The sequence below is a fragment of the Delphinapterus leucas genome, chromosome 2 (assembly GCF_059928025.1).
Source record: "Delphinapterus leucas isolate spDelLeu-1000000601 "Yukka" chromosome 2, BTC_Dleu_Yukka2, whole genome shotgun sequence".
In the NCBI taxonomy this organism is placed as follows: domain Eukaryota; kingdom Metazoa; phylum Chordata; class Mammalia; order Artiodactyla; family Monodontidae; genus Delphinapterus; species Delphinapterus leucas.
In genome coordinates, this window is record NC_143130.1 from 36,333,301 (window position 1) to 36,357,236 (window position 23,936).

General features: G+C 44.3%; 1 protein-coding gene and 1 pseudogene across 1 annotated transcript; both read right to left on the reverse strand.

The window, feature by feature from the left end:
• Positions 1–2,186: 2,186 nt before the first annotated feature.
• On the reverse strand, positions 2,187–2,587 carry CTXND1 (cortexin domain containing 1). Its single transcript, XM_089906685.1, has one exon. The coding sequence runs from the start codon at positions 2,364–2,366 to the stop codon at positions 2,187–2,189; it is 180 nt and encodes a 59-aa protein (XP_089762811.1). The 5' UTR covers positions 2,367–2,587.
• A 3,882-nt stretch (positions 2,588–6,469) lies between these two features.
• Positions 6,470–8,751, reverse strand: LOC111164696 (histone acetyltransferase KAT7 pseudogene; annotated as a pseudogene).
• Between the last annotated feature and the right edge of the window lie 15,185 nt (positions 8,752–23,936).

Here is a 23,936-nt window from a genome sequence, read left to right on the forward strand (position 1 = left end):
TCTGAGGTAGGCTGCAGAGTGAAGGCTGCTGCTAGGCCTGAGGCAAGGTACAAGGTCCTTGCTCTAGATCCTTCCCTCACACAGAGCCTCCAATGCACCTTGGTCCACTGCCTTTGCCAGCTGTCCCTTTGTGCATCCCGCACAGTGAGGGTGTGGAGGGAGGAACAGCTGGATATGCTCTGAAAAGCTGTCTGAGCAGCTGTGGGCTTGTTCACTTTCAGGGGTCACCTAGTGGTGATGGTGCTTTGGAAACCCACTTCCCAGGTGACCTGGGATGGAGTGGGACCCATGGCTGGGATGCAGGTGGTGGGAAGGGAACCATGAGCTTCTTCACAGCTGCAGGGCACTTCTGATGGGGATGGCAGGTGTGCCTTAGAGGGATGGAATAAATGCATTCAGAAGGAAGGGGAATTCTGGTGGTCTAGTTTAACTTCATATTATGTTTGTGGGAATACCGATGACCATGATAATTACATAAATTAATAGACACCATATCCCTTGAGCTCAGGTGCTGGGAGAGGTTGCTGTGAGAATTCCTCTGACCAGTGGTCCTGGCTGGGAGATTTGGCCTTTCAGCAGTGGAACTGAAAAAAAGCCCAGGGTTCCAGACTCTGCAGAGAGGGGGGAAGCCAGACCTCTCTTCCTCCCAGCTCAGACCCCTGGCTTCTTCTGGGGTGGTAAAATCAAGAAAATACACCAATGTTTGCCCGTGTTCTCTCATTTCATCCTCAAAACAACCTTGTGAGGTAGATGTTATTCCCTCATGTTACAGATGAGGAAACTGGGGCTCAGAGAGGCTGAGTTATTTGGGGTCATATAGCAAGGAAGTAGAGGAGTTGGGACTTGAGACCAGGTTTGTGGGCTCTGGTCCAATATTCTTGCTGCAAGGTCTTAGATATAGGTGATAGGGTGGGAGGGGGTCAGAAGGGTGGGAAAAGAGGGAGAAGTCATTATCAACAACTTATCCCTTGTCTCACCCCACAGCACATTTACATTCAAAGCACTCCCACTCCTGTCCTTTCATTCACGAGGTTTACACAAAACAAAAAGGGCAAGGCTTTTCCTCCCCTTTTTAAAATCAGGGAACAGAGGCACCGAGAGGTGAAGTGACTTGCTCAAGGTCACACAGCCTTAGAGTGACTGACAGGACTAGAAGCCAGGTCTTCCTGTCCGATATTAATCTCATAACTGTGTGCTCTCAAGAGGTCACTGGGTGAAATAATTTTGCATGAGGAAAAGTTAGTGAAAAAAAAAAAAAAGAAATGTAAGACCAAAGGAGATAATTATGAAACTATGACCTATCCATCTGATGGAATACTCTGCAGCCAGTAAAAATGATGGCTATAAAGAGTGCTTGATGAAATGAGAAAGTGTCCATGCTCTAATATGAAGTGATACAACATCATGCACATAGTATGATTTTGACTATTTAAAAATACATGTAAAAAATGCTGGGAGAAAATATATCAAAATGGCGGCTTTGGGGAAGTGGGATTATAAGGGTTATTTTCCCCCATCCTTCTATTTTTTCTGTATTTTCCCAAACTTCCAAAATACACATTTCACTTATAACAGGAAAAAATACCCCTCTATATTTTAGTTAAAAAAAATACTGTTGGGAAGCAGCCCCTGTGCCTTTTGTGAATTTGGGGTGGTGCACCTTCCACCTCCTTTCCCACGTCACCACGCGCTCCATTGCTGGCCCACTAGTAAGGGGCTGGGGCTCAGGTGAATGTCTGTGCTGGGAGCCTCCCAGTGTGTGTGCTACTTTGCATGTTAAGGGCAAGAGTTTCCTCAAAACGAGACCACTGTTGTTATGATGGTGGGTGACTGTCCCGTATCCGATGCCAAAAGGTGTGCGCGAGCCAGGGAAGATGACCGCCCCCTAGGCTCACAGTGATTCCCCAGGCTGGAATCCAGGCCTCCTGACTCCCGGTCCAGCGCTCTTATCCCCAGACTGGCCCACCACTGCAACACCCACAGCATCCCGAGCATCTCACCCTGCTGCTCCTGTGAGAGCAGGCAAGGCTAAGGTGAATCTTCTCCATCCCCGGGTGGCCAAATCCTTTCTCGCCTCCATGGGCTGGAAAGCCGGTGGCCAGGGGACAGAGGCACATCCTGGGACAACCCTGTCCAGAGAGCGCTGGGCTCTCGGTCCCTCGCCGCGGCCCCCGCCCGCGGGCGCCTCAGTCATCCAGGTGTTGCTCCTCCCAGGTGGATGTGGGGATGGCGCTGTAAGGGTCCATGATGACCTTGGCGCAGCGAATGATCATCACGACGAGGAAAAGGCAGAGGAAGACGAAGCAGGCCAAGGTCAGTCCTTTGTCCACGTCGACGTAGACGGGCTTAGGCGTGGGGTCCTCCATCTCTCGGCAGCGGCTTCGGGCTCCTCCTCCGGCTCACGGTTGACTGGTACCATCTTCCACCCCTGCAGAGAGCCATAGCAGTGGGGACCGGAGGGTCGTGCCAACTTGCCTGGGGTGCGGGTAGGGCACAGCCCTCCCCCTTCTTATATGTCCCCCTGGCATGGGAGTCTGCTGTTCCCCCTCCCCTCCCCCTCATGAGAGCGAGGAGAGGAAGGGTCACGTGCCTCCTCTTCAGGCGCCTACGTGGTCTCAGCCCTGAACCTTATAGGCAACCCAGGTGCCAGGGCCCAGCCAGTGCGTCCTGGGGGGGGGGGGCGGGGGGGAGGTGACAGAGGAGTCCCAGCAGGGGTAGAGCTGGGCTGTAGCCAAAGCACCTGCTGAGGATGGAGCCCCTGAAGCTGCCTCCACCCTCTGAAACCCTTTAGGATGAGTTATAATAATGCTTTCAACTCTGTCAAGCCACTGACTGAGGGCGATCAGAAAGCATTTTATTTTATTTTATTATCATTGCTTTTTTTTGGCTGTGCTGCATCAGCATGCGGGATCTTAGTTCCTCCACCAGGGATTGAACCCGTGCCCTCTGCAGTGGGAACGCAGAGTCCTAACCACTGGACCGCCAGGGAAGTCCCCAGAAAGCATTTTTAAAAATTAGGTAATTAATATATATTTTTTAAAGCAGTAGAACTTACGTTTCAAATGAAAATGAACGTTGAATACCAATACATGAATAGATTGAAGGGGAGCTGCTGTCCCAGAGTTGGGTGGGCAGGCAGCATGGAGGGTCTGCATCCCTTCCCCCTCTATGGGGGCCTTCTGGGACCCCTGAGGGACCTTTGCTGAGCCCCCGAGTCACAGTTGATAAACTGCGGGTGTGACGGAAGAAGGGTTTTGGCAGTCAGGTGGACCCCGAGCCCAGCTGCCTTGCAGTGCAGTCCTGGGCAGTGTAAGGTTATCCTTGTATCAGGCCTACGCCTCCCTGCTGTGATAATACAGGGCGCGAGGCTGCATCACAAGGGTGTGAGGATTCAGTGCATCTAGCATGGTCCCTGGCCCTGTGGGTGCCCCAGAGCAGGCCAAGATGGCAGGTCACGTCCTTGCAGCCCAGCAGTCAGGGAGAGCTTAGGACAAGGGGCACTGCTGCTCGTTATCATCACCCACCCCCGCCCACCCCCCGCTGAATTTTCAGAGCCCTTGAGCTGTACATTGTGCTTTCACATCCAGTTTATTATTTGATCCTCACGACAGCCCAGGAGGCATGTTAGCCGTGTATCAATATGCCCATTTTATAAATGTGGAAACTGAGTTACAGAAAGGGGGGAAATGACTTACCCAAGGTCCCACATCCCAAACCCTAGGCCTCTGCATGCCTCTCTCTTCTCTGATGGAAAGTAAAGTGGGGACCCATCTCCCCCACCCACTTTGCAACTTCAGAAGGGCACCTGTGCAACCCTGGGCTGGCTGGTCCTGACATATCTGTAACCACAGGTGACTATGCTTTCCCCTCCTTTTTTTTTAAAGTTTTTTTGGCCGCGCCACATGGCACGTGGGATCTTAGTTCCCTGGGCAGGGATCGAACCCATGTCCCCTGTGTTAGAGGAGCTGGACTGCCAGGGAAGTCCCGCTTGCCCCTCTTTCAGACATCGTCTCCATCCTCACCCCTTTCCAGAGGGCACTGACCTGCTGGTCGGAGTGATCACCATTTCACAAGGGCCACTGGGTGGGCTCGCACCCTGGGTGGGGCTGCTCCAGGAGGGAGGGGGAGTGACCAGACATCACAGCTGGGAGTCAGTGAGAGCAGTGGCCTTTCCCTTATAGAGCAGGTACCCACACTGGCAGCAGCTGGAACAGAACAGGACAGAAGAAGGCTGATTACCTCCCAAGATGCCCACTCCCAGCCATGAGCTGCGCTGGCAGGAAGGTCTGGCCTGGGCAGCTTCTCCCTGGGCATGGTGGTGGGAGCGGCCACAATTTATTCTGATGCTGTTTTTTCTTTCCTTCTCTCTTTTAAAATATATAACATTAAAAAAAATTGTGGTGAGATATACATGACATAAATTTAAAGTGACAATGGTTAAGTGCACAGTTCAGTGGATTTAGGATATTAAATCGTTGTACAGCCATCACCACCATCCACTTCCAGAAATCCTTTCATCTTGCAAAACTGAAACTCTGTGCCCATGAAACAACTGGGCTGAATTGGGAGATTGGGATTGACATACATACATTACTCTGTATAAAACAGATAACTAATGAGAACCTGCTGTATAGCACAGGGAACTCTACTCAGTGCTCTGTGGTGACCCAAGTGGGAAGGAAATCCAAAAAACAGGGGATATATGTATACGTAGAGCTGATTCACTGTGCTGTACAGTAGAAACTAACACAACGTTGTAAAGCGACTATGCTCCAATACAAATTAATTTTAAAAATAAAAAATATAACATTAAGAAAATTGTGGTAAAATATACATGACATAAAATTTACCATAGTGACTGTTGTGAAGTGCACAGTTCAGTGGCTTTAGGACGTTCAAATCGTTGTATAGCCATCACCACCATCCATCTCCAGAACTCTTTTCATCTTGCAAAACTGAACTCTGTGCCCAGGAAACAACGGGTCCCCATTCCCCCTTCCCCTCAGTCCCTGGCATCCACAGTCCTATGCTCTAGGGACCTCATGTAAGTGGAAAGGTACAGTATTTTTCTTTTTGTGACTGCCTTATTTCACTTAGTGTAATGTCCTCAAGAGTCATTCAATGAATGTCAGAATCTTCTCTCTTTTTTATAGGCTGAATAAATATTCTCTTGTATGAATATACCACGTCTTGTTTATCCATTCATCCACTGATGTACACTTGGGTTGTTTCCATCTCTTGGCTATTGTGAATAATGCTGCTGTGAACATGGGTGTACACATATCTCTTTGAGACCCTGCTGCAATTCTTTTTTTTTTTGAATAGAGGACATGCTTTACTGAGGAGTAGATATAGAACAGCACATTCTACCACATGTGGGGAAGGGTTAGCTTCTGTAAAAGGCCTTTACCCCTTAAGAAAACCCCCAGTGAAGTTGCTTTTGGATAAATTTTAACAGTGACACTGAAACTGGCAGGGAGCTGCCACTGAACTGCTTAAAATTAGCTCCCCCCCAACCCATAGTGAATATAAACCGTGTACAAAGACGACAAGAGAAAGGCACAAATGACCAGAGTTGGGATTGTGGTGAGGGCTCCACATGAAGACAGTGGTGTTGTAGGAAAGGGTGACATGACGTACATCAAAAGCTGCCCCAAGGTAGCAGGTTATAATGGGCTAGAGAGAAATTAGAGGGAGCATCTCTTCCTTCACTTAAACAACACCAAAAATAGGAGGCCAGAGAATGGGGGGATGGTGGTAAACCCGAAAAGGAAATGGAGGAGGAGTTCTTGGAAGGGCATAAGCACTTTAGTCCTAGGGGGAGGGGGAGGCAGTGTTGGAAGGCAAACCCTGGCAGCGGTGACCATTCTGCCTTGCTGAGTCATGGGCTGAGACACGGAAGTCATTTTCAGTCACTTCTCCAAGGATGTTCAGACAAAAGCAATGTAACTTATGTGGAAGTATAGGTGTGCTATATCAGACTGGTACTGGTGAAAAGGTCTCTGCAGTATAATTAACCAGTTAACATGCAGCATGAAAGGGAGAACTGGAAATTATTTGGGCACCTGCAAACGTAAAAACGGGCAGGGAGTAAAGAGAAGAAAACATTTACTACTGAGCGCTTTCTGGAGAGGCAAAAAGTAGCATTCCATTCCCTTCCACCAAGACGTTGCCCACTGCCCACAGGTGAACTCAAATCCAAGTACAGAATCACCACCTCTCAATTCTTTTCTCCATCTCATTCGGATAATGTGCTATAACCAAGACTAATCCCTGCGAGTCTTCAAAAGTATCTGGCTCTGGTCAGCCTGATACTGATCAAAAACAGGTCTTTCAGTAAAAATGGAGGAAAAAACTTAAAGTGAGATGAAATCCAAAGGGAAGGGACCCCTCCCAGCACACACACACGCTCAGAAGTGTTACCTCTTCCCTGCCCCTCCAAACACACACGTAAGGAATAACTGGGAAGGTCCTGGTGGCGGTAACCATAGTTGGTGGCCTGGTGACCGGGTGGCAAGAAGTACTATTACAAAGTTTAGAAGATACGACACGACCTCATGGGGCCAGAGGAGAGAACCAGTGACTGGACAGGTAGAGTACCAAAACAGGACACCTTGGGTCAGTGCCACGAGGGATCTGCACTCAAGTCTAATACAGATCCCATCCAGGCAACCTCACTGAGGCCGAACAACAGTTCCTCAGAACCAGCGTCTGCAGTGTACACGAAGGTCAGAGCCAGGACAGTCCTGAGGGGGATGGCCTTCCCAAAGGATACTGTACTTGCCAATCACAAGAGCAACACAAATGACAGACAGATCCCTAGCGTACAGATTCCTACTGCTGGGGTTTGCTGGCTCGGAGTAACCGGTCACTTTAAATGCCCTTCGGAGGGGTCCCTTTTAAACAGCTTAGATCCATGGTTTTATTGGAGTTGGATCTTTTGGCCTCTTTGGCTATCCACTCATCAATCAGGTCCTGTCTCTTCAAAACGAGGTGTTTTCCTTTCCAATATTTGAGCATCTGAAGGGCTTGCAGAGTGCTGACAATGCCCACAGGAGTCACAGCTGTCTCCTGGCTAATTTCTTTGGTAGAAATCTCTTTGCCTTGGAAATTATTCAGGTAATGAAGAAGCACTTCTTCCAGTAACTGCGGTAGTTTATGAGCCGCAGATCTGAGAGTGGACGTTCTGGGGAGCCAACTTTTTCTTCCACTTTGGAAAGCAAATAACTGAAATCAATGAGCATCTTGCCATAGCCCTGTCTCATGTACTGAGGCATGGTAAGGAGACAGGATACATTGTGGTGGAGGAATGAATTCTTTTCCTCGGAAAATTATCCAATCAGGTGACAACCAGTGTTGTCTGGTTCTGTCATAACACAGAACAGGAAGGGTTCTACAACATAATGTAATGTCTTGTGGTCCAGGAAAACCTTGGCCAACAGGCACAGTTTTTAGCAGTAGATCTTGTTTTTCTTGCCATCCACTTCAAACACAGAGATTGAACCTTTGCATTATATCTCATCTCCGGGTGGGTGTTTCCACACACACTTAGCCATGTGTCAGCGGAATATTGTCTGGCTCTTCATGTATTTTAAACAGAATTCACACATGTAAAGACATCCCAGTCATGCATATTCCTCAGGATAGGGAGAATGGTACCAAGTATCAATCTCATAGCGACAAAAAAGCAATAGTTTTAATCATGTTGCTCCCCTCTGTGATTTGGCCTTGCAGCCTTAACTTCTCCAGACCCTCTGAAGCCCGGGCTTGTGCTCTTCCGAAAACATCCGTCATAACTCGCTAGTCAGGTTTTCCAGGAGAGGTTCCTGAGTGTTCCCATAGGCCTGCCTGTGTTCCATATATTTCTCTTTCAGTTCTTTGCTCAGCCCAGCATTTCTTTTCTTCCTGAGTTCAGCAACCTATTCCTTATATCGCAACTGCCTCTCTGTTGGTGCCTGGTGCCTGGTTGCATGCCTGTTGTTGCCATCTTGCCTGTGGGACAGCATCCTTTCTTCTCTCTGCTTATCCTGGCTCTGTGCTCTCACCTTGCATTTATCAGCTGAGAGGTTATGATAGAGAGGGCATCCTGATGTAGAGAAATGTCTCTCGTGTTTTCCTGTAAGGTGTCCTAGGGAGTCACAGCCTGGTGTAGGACCGTTCATACTGAAATTGTAGCTTTCATGGAAGTGGCAGCGCTTGGGGCGATGAGAGAGATCAGTGCCTGAGTCCTTCAGGGACACATCCTTGGCAGCGCTCTCATCGTGAGACACGTTGGGGCTGGAGATGTCTATATCAGAAGAAGGGGCATTTCCGGCTGGAGTTCGAGGTGGAGACTCATCATGGTCAGCTGTATTTTTAGTTTCTCTATCTGAAAAGTCAACCACCTGCTCACTTTCTGAGCCAGATGAACGAGTCTGCCGAAGCGGGTATTTTTTCGGGGTCACTGGGGTAGGCTGCCGCTGACTACGTGTCACCCTCCTGGTAGAATAAGCAGGTTCCTCGGTACCGAAAGACTGCAAATTTCCAACAGGACTGGAATCTTGGGGACTCTGGTTTAGCCAGGCCGAGGAGCAGGTGACTTGGGCAGATGGCCGGGATGTGCCATCATTCTCTGAACTGTCTGTGTGCTCGAGATCTGTAGAAAAATCGGAATCTTCGGTTCCATCTGAACTACTGCCTGCATCCCTCTTCCTTTGCGGCATTGCCGGCGGCTGCGGCCCACCGGTTCCGATTCGGGCAGCGGCGGCAGCAGCAGTAGGAAGGGTGGCTCCGGCGAGCTCCGTGGCGGCCTCAGTAGCGTCCCAATCCTGCCGAAGATCCCAAGTGCCTCCTGCTTCACAGCGCCTAGAGCCTTCTCCTGTTGCAATGCTTTTGCACAAGTGGAATTGTTGGATCAACGGTAATTCTATTTTTAATTATTTGAGGATCATATTTAACATCGTTGTATAAAACAATACTTATACACAGTTCAGCTTCAAAAAGTACAAGAAGAAAACCATGAAGAACAGTTTTTAACGACTTCTCTCTCCAAGCAATCCAGTTCATTTCCAGACAGACAACTACTGTTATGAGGTCCTCAGACATCCCTCTCATCTGGAGGTATTCAATACATAGACATTGTATTTGCAACTATTTACAGGGTGTTTACATTGTATGGGGTATCATGAGGAATCTAGAGACGATTTAAAGTATGTAGAAGGACGTGCATAGATTACATGCAAATACTATGCCATCTTATATAACGGATTTGAGCATCTGTGGATTTTGGTACCCAGTGGAATCCTGAAACAGACTCCCCACAGCTACTGAGGGACAGTTGTATTGCCTAATCATGTTTGCTTTGTCTTTTCTTTTTCCAGAAATATATCCTTCTGTTGTAACTACTAGAGCATGCAGGGCCACTTCCTCTCACCCTATCCAGTGGCAACACCATCTTGAGTGTGGTGTCCATTTTCCACTCAGGGCACCCACGGAACTTTTAGGGTTCCTTGGACGATACTTTGCAAATACGGATCTAGTCCACCTCTCTCCATTTCAGAAATGAAGAGACTGGAATTGAGGGAGGGGGAGGGGGTTTCTCAGCATCTCAGAGTGATAACGTAGCTGACCTTGGTGCACACTCACATTTCTGACCCCAGCCAGGTCTGTGCTTTGGGCCACATGCACCGATGCCACGTGGTCCTCGGTGGCTCTCAGGGATGGAGGGACATGCTGGAGTTCCATGCTCTTGTGTTTCACAGCTGCACCCAGTGTGACCTCTCAAACACAGACTCTGAAATCCCTGGCCAATGGTCTGCCTTAAGTTAATATCAGATACCCTGCACCAATTGTAAAAGTCAGATCTCAGAGAAATTGTCTCGTGACTCTCCCGTGTCTTGTATGGGGCGAGAATTGGTCCCTATAACCTGGTAACATGCCCCAGAGGAAGATTATCGGCATTTTCTGGATGCTTCCAGCTGGAATGAATGCCAAGAACTTGGATGCAAAGAACAGATTCATCTTTCCACCCTCCAGATGGAGTGTGCTCATTAATTTTAATTACTGGGCTGGCACATGTCCCTTCCAGCCCCGTTTCCCAGGGAGGACCTGACACCCGGGAGTGAGGCTACACTGAACTCAGCTGCCATTCCCTGGGAGCTGAGGAACCGGCCTTCCCAGGGGCCAGCTCAGGGGTCCCCAACAGAGTTGACCCATCCTTCAGCATGGCGCCTGCGCAAGCCAGATGCTCCACGTGCCACGCTCTTGGGGTGGCTGGAGGTGAGCTTGCTTGAGTCCGGGGTTCTGATCTGGGCGAGTGAATGACCCTGAAGGGGAATGGCTTCTGGGCTGACCCAGCACACTTGTCGAAGTGAGCGGCTTTAGGGTTGGGGTGTAGAAGATCCAAATGGAAAAGAGTCCTGCCAGATGCCATGGGAAAGTCACAGGACAAAGCGACCAGTCCAAATGTAGGCCCTGGAAACAAGTATCTCAGTCAACAAGCAATAGGGCAGCCACAATTCAAAGGGTACACAAATAGAGGATTTACATACAAATGTGTGTACGACCCCAGGGCTGAGAGTGGGGGGCTCAAGACCTTACTCTCTGGGCTGACATATTTCTTTATTTCTGTACATATGTGTGTCTTACCTGCTAGGGCTACCATAACAAAATACCACCGACTGTGTGGCTTAAACAACAGAAATTAAGTTTCTCACAATTCTGGAGGCGAGAAGTCCTAGATGAAGATATGGCGGGTTTGGTTTTTGGTGAGAGCTTTTCTCCCTGGCTTGCAGACAAGCCTCCTTCTCGCTGTGTCCTCACATGGCCTTTCTTCAATGTATTGGGTTAGCCATAAATTTCGTTCGGGTTTTTCTGTAACATCTTACGGAAAACCCGAACAAACTTTTTGGCCAGCCCAATATGAGAACGGGAAGAGGGAGAGAGACATTGCCCACTCTTCCTCTTCTTATAAGACCACCAATCCCATCAGATGAAGACCCCACCTTTATTCCCTCGTTTGACCTTAATTACCTCCTAAATGCCTTATCTCCAACACATTGGGAGTCAGGGCTTCAACATATGAATTTTGGGGGGATACACAATTCAGTCCATAGCAGTGTGTCAGTTCCTCGAGGGCAGGGTCCAAGTCTGCCCGAGAGGCACTGCCAGCCTGGAACCAGGCCAGGCCTGCCCCTTGTGGGTTCACAGGAAAGGTCAGAGAAGATGCAAACCTGCACTTAGCCGCTGCCCTCTGGACACCAATGGGAGGAAGCAAGGGGACTGAAAAAGCACGTCACTTATTACTGTGGGAAGAAACAACGGGCTGTACCAACATTGTGAATTCAATCAGGTAACAAAGATTGGAGATGATCACGTGCAATCATCCACTGGTTCTATAAATAGTAGTGGAGCCATTATGAAACGTGACCTGTCAGAATCACTTCCCCACATGACAGATGGATTAAGTGGATGACATTTGCTCAGGACACGGAAGACGTCCAGTGTCATAACCCGACACCAATTATGTCGTCCCGTGGGACTGCGCTTGGTGGCTCCACGCCTCCATCAGAGCAATTAACAGGCTTGCCAAAGAGAAATGGTGAGTATGTGCTAAGAGATGATTAAGACCATAACCACTACCAGGGCCGGAAGGATGTATGGAGGGGATGGGATTCATGGAATACTGTGGTGAGAACTTGTTATCTTCCAATATGTAAATATCCCTAGCCTCTAAGAAACGTTCCAGAGCAAGGAGGCTGTATGAAGCAGCACCGTTTCGGGTAGAAGAAAAGAGAGTATTTCCGCCAGGAGAATGCGTCGGCATTGTATCATAGTTCCATAAGCCGTCACACCAGTTCTGCTGTATCACTTCTATAATATGATGCCGACGCTGCTGGTCTCACTTAGATCTCATACTCCCTTAACTATTTGGTGTGCACACCCCCCAGCCTCTGTATGTTTTGATCCCAGCAGCTCACACCTACTGTTCTTTAGAAGACTGCCCTTGGGCTACTGCAGCTGCTTCACCCATGCGTGCAGAGAACTCGAAATGCCTAGAAGTTTACATCAAGGACTCTTACCCTACCCAGATCGCACAAGATGCTAAAATGAGGAGATCCACTATCAGGAAAGCGCGTTCTGAACAGAAGGCCAAGGGTGGGACTGGACAGCCTTTTGCTAGTGCCGGAGAGATTAGATGTGCCACTTGGCCATCTCAGCAGAAACCAGGAATAGAAATGAGATTATCCAGAAAAGATCTTTGGAGGACTCTCTTATCTAATGGAGTGAATCCCTGGGACATGCATGGGTAATATACAAAGGTTTTGAGAATGTTACATTAGAAATGCTGCTGCCTGGGGCTTCCCTGGTGGCTCAGTGGTTGGGGGTCCGCCTGCCGATGCGGGGGACGCGGGTTTGTGCTCCGGTCCGGGAGGGTCCCACATGCCGTGGGGCGGCTGGGCCCGTGGGCCATGGCCGCTGAGCCTGCGCTCCTCAACGGGAGGGGCCGCAGAGGTGAGGGGCCTGAGTACTGCAAAAAAAAAAAAACAAAGAAAGAAATGCTGCTGGCTAGAATCGAAAGGAACACAGACAAGATAAAACGAAGGAAGGCTATTGGACTCTAAAATTTCTACAGGCAGGAGCAGGATGATAAAACTAGTCAGCTACAAAGTGTTCTTCCCTTCAGGACAATAGAGTAATGACTCTGAGAAGAAGAGCTTTGGCTCAGACTGCGGAGCCGTGTGGATCCTTGAGTCACAGATTATTCCCCAGACCTTGAAAACGAATGAAGTTTTCCCAGTTGGATTTTGAAACTGCTTGGGACTGGTGACTCCTTTCTTCCTTCCATTTTTTTCCTCCTTTAAAATGGGAATGTGTGTAACTGTGTTTCCTATGCCTGTCTCACCACTGTATTTTTGGAGCAGATAACTTGACTTCTAGTTCCACAGATGGAATTTTGCCCCAGGGTGGATCATATGCAGAGTTTTACCCATAATTAATTTAGATTTGGAGTTGATAATTTTGGACTTTGAGTTGATGCTATAATGGGTTGAGAATTTGGGGGATGTCAGAATGGGGTGAATGTATATAGGATAGAGATGAATCTTTGGAAGCCAGAGAGTGCACTTCAGTAGATTGAATAATACCTCCTCAAGAAGTCCACAACTGAATCTTTGGAATCTGTGAATGTTATCTTATATGGCAAAAGGAACTTTGCAGATGTCATTAAGTTAAAGATCTTAAGACGGTGAGATTATCTTGGGTTCATTGGCTGAGTCCTGAATGTAATCACAAGTGTCCTAGAAGAGTAATTACAGAGGGGGATTTTTGGCTACAGTGGAGGAGGAAGTGTGACCACAGAAGCAGAGACTGGAATGATGATGCCAGAAGCCAAGGAATTCTGGAAGCCTCTCTAAGTGAAAGAGGCAAGGAATGAATTCTCCCCTGGAGCCTTCCATAGGAACCAGCCCAGCTGACACCTTGATTTTAGCCCCTTAAGACTCATTCTGACCTCCAGAACTGTAACAGAATATATTTCTGTTGTTTTAAGCCGCTAAGCTTGTGGTTATTTGTTACATAGGCAACAGGAAGTCACTGTGGAGGTTTAAGAGAAAGGCATTTCTGTACACAATCCTTTTGATTCTTATATTCGATCTATAAAAGACATGCTCTATTTCCCCAGGTTTGGAGAAATGGAAACAAATCAATCAAAGGTACACAAGAACATGATGTCTACTTACTAGAGGAGGAGTGACTCACTGGCAGGCTGTCAGAAAAATGCACCTTAAAAGGGAACTGAAAACTCAAATGAAGACGGAACAAGAGCACAGCAGCTTCGGGCACTGACGCAAGTCAGACAAAGGCAGCCATATAGTCGGGGAAAGCGAGGGGAAACAAATTGCACAAAGATATGGAGAGGACTTCCCTGGTGGCACAGTGGTTGAGAATCTGCCTGCCAATGCAGGGGACAAGGGTTCGAGCCCTGGTCCGGGAAGATCCCACATGCCGCGGAGCAACTAAGCGCATGCACCACAACTACTGAAGCCCGCGCGCCTAGAGCCCGTGCTCCGCAACAAGAGAAGCCACCGCAATGAGAAGCCTGCACACTGCAATGAAGAGTAGCCCCTGCTCGCCGCAACTAGAGAAAGCCCGCGCACAGCAATGAAGACCCAATGCAGCCAAAAATAAATAAAAGTAAAAAAAAAAAAAGATACGGAGAGTTTCATCAGTGGTCTTGCTGAGGCCGTAGCATCAGGAACTGAGGCCTGGAACTTGGTGCAGTGGGAGCTGTAGCTCTTGCCCTTCCCAGCTTGCTGATCCATCAGGCACGGCAGTCACAGCAACAGGAGGAGCCAGAGCAAGCGCGTCGGTAGAGACCATGAGAGGCAATGAGAGGAGAACAGGGGCAAGGCTGTTCTCGTCCTTACACCAAAAGATCCATTCTTTGTGGTAAACTTAGTGAACTTCTGTTCCTTATAGAGTCACTCTCAAATAGAAAACACCTGAAAAAAATCATCTTCATTTCTGGAAGGCAGTGCACTGAATAATGCCAGGAAGGGCACTAGCTTTCTACTGATAATGCTACATTGTTATAGTGTATATATATATATATAATGCTATATAAGGCAATGTGACACCACAGGAAAACTCACACTCTGGACACATGGATGTGGGTTCAAATTCTGACTTCACTGTTTACTAGTGGAGGATCTTGAAAAAGTTGCCCCCATCAAGACTCAATCTCCTTGCCTATAAAATAAGGCTAATTATGCCTATCTCATGGGGTTGGCATGTGGATCAAATGCAAGAATGGTCCTTTTCTGGCCCAGATCTTTCCCGTTCTCCCACGAGCGCAGGGACAAAACACACTTGGAAAGCTTTACATGACTCCTGGTCTGCTCAGAGCCTGCTCTCTGATTTTTTTTACCTCCTTTGATAAGCTTGCTTTCAGACTCCCCTCTGTTTGTCCTCAGACCATGTTCCCAAGTCACCTGCTTGGTTCTTGGGTTCAGTGTGCATGTGGGGATGTGGAGTTGAGTCACCAGGCTCTCTTGGTCTCAGTCTGGCCTGCAGGTCTCTTTGCTCTTCCCCACAGTTCAGGGCATCCTTCTGGTATCCTCCCCGCGCTGACTGCTGCTTGTGCTTTCCACTGAAAAGTAGATGATGACTACACAGCTACACTCCACACCTGGCCCGTGACTTCTCAGGCCTCTGGGAAGAGCCTGTCATATCCTGTCCATGACCTGCTCCTGTCATTTGCCTCAGACATTTTCAAACTTACAAGAAACAGGAAGATCTCAGAAGTAAAGGAAAACAGAAGTGAATATGATTGCTCAAATAATAAGTATCATGGCATCCCTAGGAGCTAAATTATACTTGGAATAGGAATTTCAGGAAGAGAGGAAAGAATAGAAGAAATTATAATAGAAGAAAAGTTGCCTCAGCTGAAGAAAGCCTTACGTCTGTAGCTTAAAAGGACTAATTGAATATAATGGATTTTTAATGGAAAGAGACTTACACCTATATTTTTCTTGGTGACCTCTGACTTTCAAAGATAGTGGGGAAGAAAAACACCTATGAGGATATAAAGAGAGAGAGAAAAGTAGGCTATTCACAGAGCGTAAGAAAATAATGTCAATAGACTGGCATCAGATCCTCCTCAATAACACTAACTACCTGAGGACAGGAAGTAATATCTTTAGGGTTTTGAAGGGGAAGAGTAAAAACAAAGAATTCTGTATAAAATAATGTTATTCAGCTGTGAGAGCAGCAGAAAGACATTTTCAGATATTAATGGATTTGAAGTATCCATCTCATGCATACAAGTCCTCCATCCTTCCAGCCAAAAATAACTTGCTTGAAGAGGTACCCCTTTCAATAAATGAATATTGATATAAATGAATAAACTTATTCATACCACTAAGTAACTCAGAGTGAAAGATTCAAGGGAGAGGAAAACGTGCAGAGAATAATAAAACCAATAAAATAATCTATAGTGTAAATAATTATAATAAATATAGGTATAAAACAATGTAAATGTTAAAAAAAGAATTTTAAAAATAAAAGTTACATAACATAAAGACTTTATAAAAATAATCCGTATCTAAAATTCCACATTATTTCAATAAAAATTAGTGGAGGGAAGGGGGAAGGAAATCAGAATATAATACATTTTTAATATTATTTGGGTAATGTAAATATTTTAATAATTTTAATTAATTCAATAATTTAATGCCAGTTCTATTTTAATATTGATAGAGTAGTGTAGGTTAAGATATGTGTTTGAATATTTAAAGATAAAACTAGGAGAATGACAAAAAATAATTGAGTAATATAATTGGTAAGCTGAAGAGACGTTTTTGTTACCTGTGGGGAATATACATTATTTTCAAATGTTCGTGGAACATTTACAAAAATTGATTTAGTGTCAATTTACAACGAAAACACCCACATATTTTAAAAAGTAGAAATTTTACAGGCTGTATTTTCCGACCACAAAGGATTAAACAAACTAACAAACCAACAAGCTATTTGAGTTAAATAACGTTAAAAAATAATTATTGAGTTAATGAGGAAATTAAGCTGCCATTACAGAATATTTAGAAAATCACTCTAATGAGAATACTACATATTAGAAGTTAGGGGGTGAGGTGAGTGACAGCTGTTTACTACACTCAGGACCAAAATCATAGCTTTCATGATTAAACAGAAAGAATTAAACAAAGGGAAAGAAGAAATCAACTGAGACAGTTAAAAATAACAGCATCAAAGAAATCTGGAAGATGAAATTAGTAAAATTAAAAGCAGAAATTAACAATTCACAAAACAGAGCATCAATAGAATTAAAAATAAACCATAGAGAAAGGTTTTTGTGTAGTTTGAACCTGGGCAAACCTCTGGCAAGGTTAATCTAGAAAAAAAGAGAAAAGGCAAGTATACACCTTTAGGAATGAGAAAGAGGCTATAACCGTAGACACTAAGGAGATTAAAAATATAAAGAGGCAGTGCTGTGTAAAACTCCACCAATACATTTGAAAAATTCAATGATATGGATGTTTTCTAGAATGTAAATGGTCAAAATGGACTAAAAATATGCAGTATTGGAAAACAAAATTAAACAGTCTCTGTGAGATGATTGTCAAGAGCCGCTACTTAGCCCAAGTTGGGCTGGGGTCCAGCAACCAGACCAAGACCAAGTCCATGAAGCTGCCTAAAGTCCTCCAGTGCATCATGGCCTCCCTGGAGCTTCCCTGGACTGGGGAGGCACCCTTCCTTGTTCTGAGAATTGGGGACCGCCTGGTGGCCACCACTAGGCTTCCTCTCCTCTTTGCCAGTTTGAGATTACAAAACAACAGGAACACATTTCTTGTTACTACTTCTTGTTACTACTTCTACTGAACAGCTCAAGCTCCAAAGTCACCAACTTTGAATATGTTTCCGGGGACTAAGATGTCCCCAACGTGCTTTTTTATGACCAAAAGGCCAGTTTGCTCATGCCTTCCAGGTGGAGTGCCCCCTTGAGGCCAAAGGATGCCACATCACCTCGGGAAGCTGGTGGACAACTAGGAAGCTTACTTTATAGCGTAGGTGGTTCTTCCTGGTGTGGGCTGTTCCAGCCTTCCAAAGTGCTCTGTCAAGAGACCCCACATCACAGCTCCTTAGATTCGCTCCCATGTACGAGCCACATTCCTGGGACTCTAGTCAGCCTCCAGGATGCTGGACTGTGACCGATCCCAGGATCCACAGCCTCAGGGATTCAAGCCATTCCTCTCTCAAGAGACACCAATTCCAAGCCTAATGCTTTTACCCTCACAATGATTTTATTTCAGAGGCTTCGTTGCTCTTTCCTCCCTCTGGATATTGTTTAGGCAAATCGTGAGCTACTGAAGCAGATTTCTGGAACTTGAATCTCGGGGACAAAAGGGTAGAGTCTCAATCAGTTTCCATTCATGAGGCTCCCAGGCTCCTCATGCAAATATGCCCGCCTCCCCCAGCATCTCTCTAGGTCTGCTCATCCGCAGTTTATTTCCCAGAAAGAAATGTTAAATTTCCATCTCTTTGAATATCCTGCTACACAGAACCAATATGAGATTTTAAAATGTCTGTCCTTATCTCATCTTGCGTTAGAAAACTTTGAAGACTGTCTTCCTGTTTGCTAGGGCTGGGGCTCCATGAAAGTGCATGAGCATATGTTTTCTGTCTCTCCTCGTGTTAAACATATGGCAAAAGGGAACACTTTCTGTTGATAGTATTTCCCCCAAATTAATGCAAATCCCCTCTGCAGAGCTCCACAAATTGCTTTCCTGGGTTTGAAGGGTAAACTGACAAGAGCCCAAAGTTTTGCAAACTGGGAAGAGATGTTTCTTTTCTAAGGAACATAATTCATTTCCAGCCATGAATTGAGATGTTCACATTTCCTTCTTACAAATTTTACAAGTGTTATCTAGCAGCAGGGGGGCCAAGAAGCTGAAGCAAATTCCTTTGCTGCAATTTTCAAAAGTAACTTGAGCCTTGTTTTGGATAATTAGTCTTTCAATATAGAATCAGAAGTAATGACCTTGGACAGCATCCAATCCAGTGTCATTATTTTGAGACTGAGGCTCAGAGAGGGCAAATGATGTGATCAAGGATCCCTTTATAGGACCAGCACTCTTGAATGCTGATTGCTGGGGAGCGCAGTGACTTGACACTATCCATGATCTCCAGCAAAAATCTCTGATTTCCTTGAATTCCTTCCAATGGCAGAAGGTAGGCTCTAGTGCGAAGACATGAGGGGAAAAATTCATCTTGCGTTTTTCGTCTGTGCCAGTTATAAGCAGGGCCTCTGTCCTACTGTGGACTGCATAACATAGCTCTAAAAAGAAACATCTAGGAAATTGAGACAAGACTGCCAAAGATGAGGGCTGGTGGAGATCCAAGCAAGGGGTTGGAATCCTATTTCAATGATTATGGTGTTGGCTATTAGCTTCTGGTAAATAACTTGCACCGAGTTAAGGAAGTTTTATTCCTAGCTTGGACAAAGTACTTAGATTCTCTAAGTTTTAGTTCCCTTATATAGAAAAAAGGGGACAATAATGACACTGGCCTCATAGGCTTGTTATGAGGATTAAATAAAACATGGGAAATTCTCAGCACATAGTAAATGCTTAATAAATGCTAGCTGTTCTTATTGATTCTAGAATTCTAATGATTTTCAGGATCTTTTGAGATGAACGTGGAGTTTTTCACTGTCTATGAAAAAATATCTTAATGTTGAACCAAATTTATATCCTGGAATAAGTTCTACTCTGTATACTATTTTTAAAACACTGCTGGATTCAAACGTTAATGTCTTATCTATTTTATTACAACCGTTACTAAGTAAAATGGATCTATTGATTTTTTGGTGTGCTATTCTGTTAGATTTTTGTATCAAGGTTGTGCTAGTTTCTAAGCACAAGAGTAAGATTTCTGTATAATTCTGTGTCCCTAATAGTTTAGGAAGAGGAATTATCTGTTCCTTAGTAGTTTTTAAAACTCAGCCTGTGCCTGGGGTCTATTTTGGAAACGGATGATGAACAACACTTTGATTTTTTAATGGAACTATAAATATTTTTATATTTAAAATATAAATATAATATAAAATATAAATATGGTTAAATATAAAATATATATTAAATATATTAAAACCAAAATATAAATATGGTTAAAACTGGATAGTAAATATATAGATATTCTCCATATTCTCTCTAACTTTCTGCATGCTTAGCTCTTTCAAATAAAATACTGGCAGAAAAAAGTGGTAATAGATACTATTGAGAAAAAAGGTAATGAGAAAACAATTCATTGGAAAGCAAGAGAAAAGCGTAGAATTGATCTATAACATCAATAATTTTTTTAGACATCTTTATTGGAGTATAATTGCTTTGCAATGGTGTGTTAGTTTCTGCTGTATAACAAAGCGATACATATACATACATCCCCATATCTCCTCCCTCTGCGTCTCCCTCCCACCCTCCCTATCCCACCCCTCTAGGTGATCTCCCTGTGCTATGCAGCTGCTTCCCACTATCTATTTTACATTTGGTAGTGTATATATAAGTCCATGCCACTCTCTCACTTTGTCCCAGCTTACCCTTCCCCCTCCCCGTGTCCTCAAGTCCATTTTCTACATCTGCATCTTTATTCCTGTCCTGCCCCTAGGCTCTTCAGAACCTTTTTTTTTTTTCTTTTTTAGATTCCATACATATGTATTAGCATATGGTATTTGTTTTTCTCTTTCTGACTTATTTCAGTCTGTATGACTGACTCTAGGTCCATCCACCTCACTACAAATAACTCAATTTCATTTCTTTTTATGGCTGAGTAATATTCCATTGTATATATGTGCCACATCTTCTTTATCCATTCATCTGTCGATGGACACTTAGGTTGCTTCCGTGTCCTGACTATTGTAAATAGAGCTGCAGTGAACATTGCAGTACATGACTCTTTTTGAATTATGGTTTTCTCAGGGTATGTGCCCAGTAGTGGGATTGCTGGGTCATATGGTAGTTCTATTTGTAGTTTTTTAAGGAACCTCCATACTGTTCTCCACAGTGGCTGTATCAATTTACATTCCCACCAACAGTGCAGGAGGGTTCCCTTTTCTCCACACCGTCTCCATCATTTATTGTTTGTAGATTTTTTGATGATGGCCATTCTGACCGGTGTGAGGTGATACCTCATTGTAGTTTTGATTTGCATTTCTCTAATGATTAGTGATGTTGAGCATTCTTTCATGTGTTTGTTGGCAATCTGTACATCTTCTTTGGAGAAATGTCTATTTAGGTCTTCCACCTATTTTTGGATTGGGTTGTTTGTTTTTTTGATATTGAGCTGCATGAGCTGCTTGTATATTTTGGAGATTAATCCTTTGTCAGTTACTTCATTTGCAAATGTTTTCTCCCATTCTGAGGGTTGTCTTTTGGTCTTGTTTATGGTTTCCTTTGCTGTGCAAAAGCTTTTAAGTTTCATTAGGTCCCATTTGTTTATTTTTGTTTTCATTTCCATTTCTCTAGGAGGTGGGTCAAAAAGGATCTTGCTGTGATTTATGTCATAGAGTGTTCTGCCTATGTTTTCCTCTAAGAGTTTTATAGTGTCTGGCCTTACATTTAGGTCTTTAATCCATTTTGAGTTTATTTTTGTGTATGGTGTTAGGAAGTGTTCCAATTTCATTCTTTTACATGTAGCTGTCCAGTTTTCCCAGCACCACTTATTGAAGAGGCTGTCTTTTCTCCATTGTATACTCCTGCCTCCTTTATCAAAGATAAGGTGATCCTATGTGTGTGGGTTTATCTCTGGGCTTTCTATCCTGTTCCATTGATCTATATTTCTGTTTTTGTGCCAGTACCATACTGTCTTGATTACTGTAGCTTTGTAGTATAGTGTGAAGTCAGGGAGCCTGATTCCTCCAGCTCCATTTTTCGTTCTCAAGATTGCTTTGGCTATTTGGGGTCTTTTGTGTTTCCATACACATTGTGAAATTTTTTGTTCTAGTTCTGTGAAAAATGCCATTGGTAGTTTGATAAGGATTGCATTGAATCTGTAGATTGCTTTGGGTAGTAGAGTCATTTTCACAAGTTGATTCTTCCAACCCAAGAACATGCTATATCTCTCCGTCTATTTGTATCATCTTTAATTTCTTTCATCAGTATCATAGTTTGCTACATACAGGTCTTTTGTCTCCTTAGGTAGGTTTATTCCTAGGTATACTTTTCTTTTTCTTGTTTGTTTCTTCATTTTATTTTATTTATTATTTATTTATTTATTCATTCATTCATTCATTTATGGCCGTGCCGCACTGCATGAAGTATCCTAGTTCCCCAGCCAGGGATCGAACCTATGCCCCATGCATTGGAAGCACAGAGTTTTAACCACTGGACAGCCAGGGAAGTCCCTGTTTCTTCATTTTAGATATTTCTTCATTGGTCCTGTGCTTTGCAAAATTTCCCCCCAGTCTGTGGCTTGTCTTTTAACTTTGTTCATAGAATGTATTTATACTTGTTCAAATTGTTTGGTTTTTTTTTTTGGTTTTTGTTTTTTTTTGCCGTACGTGGGCCTCTCACTGTTGTGGCCTCTCCCGTTGCGGAGCACAGGCTCCGGATGCGCAGGCTCAGCGGCCATGGCTCACGGGCCCAGCCGCTCCGCGGCATGTGGGATCTTCCCGGACCGGGGCACAAACCCGTGTCCCCTGCATCGGCAGGTGGACTCTCAACCACTGCGCCACCAGGGAAGCCCTCAAATTGTTTTAAAGTTTAATATAGTCAGCTTCATTCATCTTTTCCTTTATAATTTATGCTTTCTGTGACTTCTTAAATCCTTTCCTATCCTGATGTCTTCGATGTATTCTCCTATATATATTTTCTAGAATTTTGACATTCTGTTTTTCTTACTTAGGTTTACCAGCCATCTGAAATTGATTTTCATGTTATCTGACATGGAGGTGTACAGTTATGTCTCCCCATATGGATAGACAATCATCTCATCGCCATCCATTGACCAGTCAGTCCTTTCCCCAGTGACCTGTAATGCAACCTCAAGTTTCCATCTACACAGGAATCCACTTCCGGGCTCGTTATCTATTTTTGTTTACTGTCTCTCCCTGTGCCAGTACGATGCTGTCTGAAACTATGTTACAATGGCTTTGTAGTACATCTTGATATATGCTAGTCCAAGTCCTCCACTTTCTAGTTTTATTCAAGAGTACCTTGGCTCCTCAAATATGTTAGAATCATTTTGTTGGGATGTTGATTGGAATTGTGCTGAATTCATAAATTAATTAGTAAGGAATTGCCATCTCTATGATATGGAATCTTTGACTCATGACAAAAGTATTCAGGCTTTCATTCATGTTCATTAATCATGTTTTATCATTTTCTCCATGAGAAAATGCACATTTTCTGCTTATTTCTGAGTACTTAATATATATGTTTATATTTTTCTTTGAAATACTTGGGGGAAATTGAACATGGATTAAATATTGTATGGTATTAAAGAGTTGGGGTTAATTTTTTTGGTTATGATAGAGGTATTGTGGTTATGACTACTTAATATAATTTCTTTGACATATTTGTTACACACACACACACACACACACACACACACGTATCCTGCTCCCCAGAAGAAATCACATTCTGATATCACCATAGATTAGTTTTATCTGTTTATAAACTTCCTATAAATGAAATGAAGTGTGTACTCTTGTGTCTGGCTTCGTTCACTCAAATTATTGTCTATAACTTTTAAACCGTATTTCTGCCTCTATCAATAGATCTTTTTTATTGCTGTGAAGTACTCCACTGTGTGATCATGGCACAATTTACTTTTTCACTCTACAGCTGTGGGCCATTTGGGTTATTTCCACCTTGCGCCTATTATGAATTGTGCTGCTAAGAAATTTCTGGACTTCTTTGTTTATCTTCTGGTGAATATATGTACCCATTTCTATTGGTTGTATTCCTTGAAGTCAGGTTGCTGGACCGTATAGTAGTTGTATGTTCAGCTTCTGTAGATCTGGCCAAAGAGTTTTCTAACGTAGATGCTCACACTTACATTCCTTCCAGCCATTCCAGTCCCTCCGGATCCTCATCAGCATTTGGTATTTTTAGACTTTTAAATTTCAGCCATTCTGTTGGGCATAGTGCGGGTTTTATTTGCATTTCCCTAATGTGAAATGAGGGTTTTTTCCTTTCCTTTTTAGCTATTTGGCTATTCTCCTCTGTGAAATGCCTATTTAATTCTTTTGAGCATTTAATTATTGGGCTATTTGTCTTTTTCTTTCTGATTTGTAGGCATGACATATATGCTAGATAAGAATCTTTTGTCGGACATGTATATTGCAAATATCTCCTCTCAGTCTTTGTGTTTCCTTTCCATTCCCTTACTGATGTCTTTAGTGAACAGAAGTTCTTAATTTTAATAAAATACAGATTATTAAT